The sequence below is a fragment of the Apaloderma vittatum genome, unplaced genomic scaffold (genome assembly GCF_000703405.1).
Source record: "Apaloderma vittatum isolate BGI_N311 unplaced genomic scaffold, ASM70340v1 scaffold22627, whole genome shotgun sequence".
Lineage (NCBI taxonomy): Eukaryota > Metazoa > Chordata > Aves > Trogoniformes > Trogonidae > Apaloderma > Apaloderma vittatum.
Window position 1 is genome coordinate 5,508 of NW_009724883.1, and position 6,995 is coordinate 12,502.

Here is a 6,995-nt window from a genome sequence, read left to right on the forward strand (position 1 = left end):
GACCTTGCAGGATTATACACAAAAGGTAGATCAATGTGCTAAAGTGCTCGTTGTAATAACTGAAGGGATAAAGACAATAAGGGATCAAGTTTTTTATGTAATTTAATAATCTAAAACAAATCTTTCATATTTTCTCCGACAGTTGAACCTCAGCTTGATATTAAATTTTGCATTTACAAGACTAGAGGTGCTATCCTATATTTTACTAATAATTAGAGTGGAACAATGTAATATTACATGATTAAAAACTCATGTGCACACACATTACTGTTTAATAGCCAAAAACTTCAGAAAACAAGAAAAATCCAGAAAGCACAGTACACTCCAACAGAAGAATTAAGATAACTGTATTGGTCACATGTTGAGGAACCCGTGCCTTGGAAACGCATGAGTTTGCAGTTTATCTGATTTTCACCTAAGATTATATTTGAGTGTATTTTAATTATCACAAGAAATTAACCCCCAGGTTCATAGCATTTCACTGATTTTAAAACTTCTAATGCTTATTAGGGCTTCTTAGAGTGATTCCTTTCAGATGGTTCCCTAGATGGCATCCAACTTGAAAGAAAATTCCGAACAGATGCCAGTCTTCGAAATGCTGACAAGGTCAAGGAAATAGCCAGCTTGGACATCCCCTTATCTGCCTTAAATGTCACCAGAGAAGTGCAATGATGGCTGTACTTTAAGAGAGGCAAGCTTAAAAACCCCTGATATTAAAAACAAAAAAAACAGGACAAGTCTGAAGTTCGACTATTGCCTGATTTACCAAGGACTTAAGCACTTGAGGAAAGGGTAAGTAGAAAGTTAGAGAAGTATGTTTATGTAAAATACTGTTCTTCTGTGGCAAACTAATCATGGATCTCTACCCCAGCTGGGAGGGACTTCTGGGTACCTCATTCCATTATCTTATCCAGACACGTACTTCCATTGATTCTGCCTGATTCATTTCTCATGGAAAACACCTAAGCCAAAATATTTTACAAATCACTGATTTAATTCCTTCCCTCTTTACTCTTTTGGCACTTAATTTGCGGGGTGATGTGAAAGGGAGAGAGGGTGGGAAGTGAGGGGAAAGGGAAGGTAAAGAAAAGTGGAAGGAGAGAAAACAGGCACTTTGCTAGGAGCTTTTGCACACACACAAAAAAGAATTACATTCAAAGACATGAGTTTCAGTGCACAGGAGAGATGACATTTTAAAATAACTTTATTTTTGATCCTCTTTCAAAATTATGATTTAACATCATCAGAAACGAAATAAGAAACTTAACCAGCATATTTAGTTTTAAAAGCATTTAATGACATAGCATATATTTAACAGATAGGGTAAAAGTCTAGAGGTACAGTTCGATACAACTGAAAGCCAGTTCCAGTACTACTCTTGACTACAGGCCCAGTCATTGAAAGTTCATTCCTATTAAATGTAATTTTTGATTGTGCAGTAAGATGAAAAGTTTTCATTACAATAGTTACAGTGACAGAGAAATGCACACTATGTATCAAATAGCAAGGTAATGTAGCAAAATTATAACACACAGTGCTGCAGCTGACAAGCAAGTAACCATTTGAGTAACATTACTTTTCCAGTAAATGCTTCAGTTCCACTTTTACACTTATCAATGATTTTAAAGGGTTTATTATACATCTAGTCTTATTATACTTTGTACTAGAATTATCTGAAACATACAATATAATGTATTTCAGCAAAAAAAAAAATTTGAAATTACAGATTATTTAAAACCGTATCAGCCTGCTAATCCATCTTGTCCACCAACATTCTTGTCTGTCGTAGTCGATGCAGAAAAGCTTCAGGTTGTGTTAATAACCAATGCCAGGATATAAATGGTTTGCCTGTAAGTTAATGCATACCTGCACTCTGTTACAGCAAAGAGAATACACTACCATTTTAATAAATGTTAGAATTTTAATGGGAGGCTCTATTAATCAAGACTCAGCATAACAACCTTAAATGAAAGTGAACGTTTTTGAAAATTTGTACATTGGTTTTTGATGTGCACAGTAGATTCGAGAGCACCGCTGCCTTGCATACCAATAGCACTAGGAGTGGGTTATTTTCCAAGACAGCCTCACAAAATTGAGGAACAGTTTAAATATTAAGGTCTAATCTACATTAACTTCATTTAAAAACAAAACAAAACAAAACAAAAACAAACCCCCAAAACCTGGTCCTCCCCCTCCTACAGAAGCTGCCCAATGCACCTCATACAATTGTAACTTTAGATTCTTTTTTTTGTTGTTGGCTTTTTATTTTAAAACGCTCTATAAATAAAAAAATGTCAATCACATTGAGGAACATGAGGCACAGAGAGTAACGTATTGGTTCTGAGCTCGCATGCTGGAATTCCACTGGAACGGTCAGAGAAGTGCAGTGTGTGGAGATGGAGTTCACTTCTTTTTACCAAAAAGACTGAATCTTTTCTCTTTGTCCTTCTCTTTGTCTTTCTCCCGCTTGCCAGGGCTGGACTCGCTGGTTATTGTGACGCTGGCAGGCAGGGTCTGGGCCCGGCTGGAGGCTGGAGTGCTCTGGGTGGTCGGGGACACTTCGATTTTGTCAGAAGAGATCGCTGATGTGATGGCCTGAATCCACGTGTTCATCTCCTCCTTCAAGAAGCCCCAAAGGCAGAGAGCTGTTACAATCCACGTGCCACGCGCCCTCTCTCATTCAGCATTGTGGAAAGGGGAAGGAGAGAAGTGGGGAATGAAAAGAAACGCAGCCCTAACTCAACACTCGGCACTCCTCTGGTTCCGCGCCTGCAGCAGTTGTTTCCTAGCAGCTGTACCTGAAAAGCCCTGCTGTCCTGGCCAAGCCAGCGGGAGCTGCTGCAGCTACACATCACGCACACACACATGCACAGGACTGATCACCAGGAAGCTAAAATGCACCCCTGAGCACTCAGCTGTTTTATCCTTCCTGTTGTACAACAGCACAGTAATGAACATAAGCAATAAACGATACGAAAACAAACTTACATCGTCTTTGGCTTGGAAGAGGTATTCATTGCCATCGGTCAACCTGTAAAGAGAGCAAACATTGCAAATTTAGCTTAGGTGTAGCCTCACTGCTTACAGGCCTGCTCGTTTAGCTATGGTACGTAATCAGACTGACACACAAGGGACAGTTGTAACACTGATGTGCGCACAAATACACCCCAACAACCCAGGTGTGGGTGTCCTGCACTGCCATGCCAGGGCAGCCCCACACACGGGACATTCCGGTCTGCAGATACGCTCGTGACAGCAGGTGTGCGCCCGTGTGCTGGGACGTGCAGCAGAGCTGGCTTTCTTCAGCAGCTGATGGTAACTGTTTCAGTACTTGCTCTTTCAGGCAGATCTTTTCTATTTGGCAAAAGACAGCACACAAGTTTACTCGCTTCTTTAAAAAGATAGAGGTCACAGGTAACAGAGTTTTCACGGATTCTGTAAAAACCTGGCAGGATTCTGCAGCTGCTCTGCTGTCGTTAACTACTGAGGTGGTGACTCAAGACACTACACTGTCTGTGACTTATGAGTAGCTGCCTCGTCTCGCATCAAAGGCCAGAGTCTCCCTTCTCTCTTGCTTCCATGCTGATTTTACCCAGGTGGTTTAACCGGGTTACACTTAACAATGTCTGTGAAGATATACATTAATTAAAAAGAAGACTGAATAACACCAGATCAGGCATGAGAATGAGCGGAAGGCAGGGTCTGTGGGAGCCGTGTTGGAGGCTTCCTGATCTTTCCCCACAAAAAGAAAGGATTTTATAATCTCCTCATGAAATGAAATTCAGTATTTAACAGTAAAATAAAGGTGAAGAGAGACAGACACTAGGAAGAATCTAATTATGCCTCGCTTTCTTCTTTAAAAATAAAGAAAAATCATTTTTCTCTTGGCTTGGAGAGACAGCTCTGCTGTGACGAGCTGGTGAACTCTCTGGGGACTTTTCTAATGAGAATGACTCAAGGAAAGACGCTCCACGTAGTTACCTGAGAGCCCTGATGGAGGTGACAGAGTATTGTAAAAAGAAGGACAATTGATTCTTTTCTCTGGAACAGCATATCCTTACTTTATCGGTTCAGAGATGTTTAAAATAGTATAACAGATGAATCACATAGCTGCAGGCTAAAGCTTTCCAAGAGAGCTACATTTCTCTAAGTATTTGCTATATACTTCCCTATATATTTGCTGTAAAGCAAATTTCCCTAGGTATGGATTCCAGAATCAATATAAAATCCCACCCCTCCAAAAGACACCTCTGTTTTGGAATACGTGAACTGATCAGGGTATAAAGTTAGTCTCCTTTGACAGAATTACCTAGCAGCTGTGTAATAATAAAATATTTTTTAACTGTTGACACCAAAAGGTTGATTGGTAAAACAAATATACAATTTCAGATGAAAAAGCGCTTTTTTTAACCTTTGAACAGCAAGCACTTCATATACTTCAGAATGGAATGGTCTGTAACTGCATGTTCTAGGACTGAAAATGTAACAGATGTCTTTGGTACTCTCCTACATTCAAGCTGAAAAAATTAAACAAGAGGCTCAATTTTGAAAAGAGCAGAACCATAAGCATTCAGCTCTCTTCAAGTAATTCTGGAGGGAGCAGCTGAGAAGCCCAGCACTTTTAAATGCAGGCTCCAAACTTTAGGCAAACACGTCTAGTCTTATCCCAGATATAAATACTGCTGTTTGCTCGCTACCTTTGATGAATACCCCACATTCGAGCACTGAGAAGAGCCTGTTTAGAAAAGTAGATACTGTAACTGACACTCATGATCAGTTCTTGGGCTGGACCCTCCCATGAATTCGCACAGGGAACATACCCACCATGACTTAAATGGCAAGACGTTTCAACAGGTTTACCTTAGCTTGAACACATGCTTTTTCTTTTTATAATCGACTGCTATTTCACAGACTGCTTCTTTCAAGCTGACGGGAATCTCGTTGTGGTAGGGGATGCCAGAAGCAGCAGCTTTCGAATCCTTGTAGAAGCCCATCTCTTGGTTGTTTATGACACAGTACACGTTATGCCATGATCTTCAAGACACGAGAAACAACAAAAGAATTTGTAAATTTAATGCTCTTACTGGCAGAACTGGAGAAACCACACACAATTATTTCTATAACATACTGGAGATCAGTTCAGTCTGAGGATGTGAACACAGCCTACACTGTCCTGTGCACTGCACACAGCACATTCTCTCATAAAAACACAGCTCTGAGACAAAAGCACTGACTTGGAGCCAAACAGAATAGAGATTTCCAGAGCGCTCTGCGACAGCACACAGGCATATCCTAACAGTGGGAGGACTATTTGGCAGACTCGGCAGTTTGCATACTCGGGAGAGAAACTGACTGACCTTTTAATGACTACGCTGGGTTGCAGAAGGACTTCTCATTGTGCTGCAAACTAGCGAATGGGCAGCATGTGAAATTCTTGCTACAAATACTCTCAGTGGCATCATGCCTCATTCTCTAATAGAGCTATAAAACCCAAGGACGACTAGAAATAAGAGTCCCTAGACATTAGCATTTATGGCTGTTACCGCCTCAAAGGAGTTCCCTGTTGTGAACAAGTCTAGCTGAGCAAGAACCATGGTAGTACTGTGCTCCTGTTGAGGACTTCAGCTCCCACCAAATTCCTCAGAGGTCGGTGTAGCTCAGCACATGCTAGTCAGCATTCTCCTTGTTAGCCAAGTCATAACTCTGGTTTCAAGATCTCTCTCAGGTCATGAAGGAACCCAGCCTGCTTTTCCAGTGCAAACAGAAATCTCAGAAGTTTTGCCCATTTGAGAACTGCAGGATTGAGTTGTTAGGAATGGAATAATCTAAGGCACACAAATCATTTTCACCCGCTTTTCTCCTCTGAACAGATTACTGAGTAGGTGGAAAGCGTTAATGTGCAAACAGAAAACGTCAGAAGAATATGGCCATTTCTATCCTCACACCTACGTGTTTTTCTTTTCTTGTAGTAGTGTATAACTTGAGAGATCTGGAATCAAATTCCACTACTGCCACAAACTGACCATGCAAAACGGGAAAGTCACAGTATCTTTATGTCTGTTTTCCACCTTCCAAATATGGTTAACACTGAGTTTTCTACCACGATTGCAACTTCATCAAATGCACCGCTCAACAACTCATACACAGTTCCCACAACAACAGAAGCATGAGTCTGAGGGATCTCCAGGAGCTGTGAGAAGACAACAGCAGCAGGGACGACACACGCCTTGGTGAGGTGGGATGCAATCATCTCCATTAAGCACCAAGTACTTTACCTGCTCGAGGCTTTCTTGCTGTGTGTCTCCCACTCGTGCTTGCGGTGCAGGAAGCCCTCCATCTGAGCTGAAGGAATCTCCTGAGTTTTGGCAGGGAGGGTAGCAGCAGTCTGGGCCTGAACAGCGCTCTTGGCTTTGCGGTCTGCCGTTGGAGAAGGAACGGGACTAGACTCTTTTGAACTTGTCCTCTGTTCTGCAGCTCCGTTGACCATTTCGTTCGTTTCCGCAGTTTCTGCCACCTGGGAACAGTGGACAAAGCATTCAGGAAGAAGCCTCACAGCACTGAGCTATCTTGCAGTTAATCTGCTTCCCTGCACAACGTGGCTGTGTATAAACTTTGCCTGGAGAATGACACAGGCCAGTAAGTTCTTTCTCACACTCCATGGAGACACAGAAGGCCAAGGAAATTAGAAGGTATGAATAGATTAGTACCCATTTTATAGGTGGAGAGACGGGAAAATAAGAGCAGCTAAACATCAGTGTGAATTTTACTGTGCTTTGCCATGTCAGTCAATTCATATTCTTTTATATATTGTTATTCCTAAAATGAGAGCACTCAATTCCGTTGCTAAGTACTCAAATGTTTGGAACAGTAACAATCACACTTTCTGCAAACCTAGAGGAACAGTAGAAGTTATACACATCAGCCACCTTAAATACATTTATGGCATTACTGGGGTATTAGAAGTCCATAAAAGGTATTGACTATGAGTCAGCAGG

The 6,995-nt window shown here is 41.4% G+C and overlaps 1 protein-coding gene across 1 annotated transcript in view; it reads right to left on the minus strand.

Moving 5' to 3' along the window:
- Positions 1-1,186: 1,186 nt before the first annotated feature.
- Positions 1,187-6,995, minus strand: part of LOC104276409 (spectrin beta chain, non-erythrocytic 1-like) — an 89,810-nt gene continuing 84,001 nt past the window's right edge. Inside the window, 4 exon segments of the mRNA XM_009872708.1 lie at positions 1,187-2,619; positions 2,989-3,031; positions 4,861-5,034; positions 6,276-6,514. Of these exon segments, the coding sequence (XP_009871010.1) occupies positions 2,404-2,619; positions 2,989-3,031; positions 4,861-5,034; positions 6,276-6,514 (672 nt within the window). The 3' untranslated portion in view covers positions 1,187-2,403.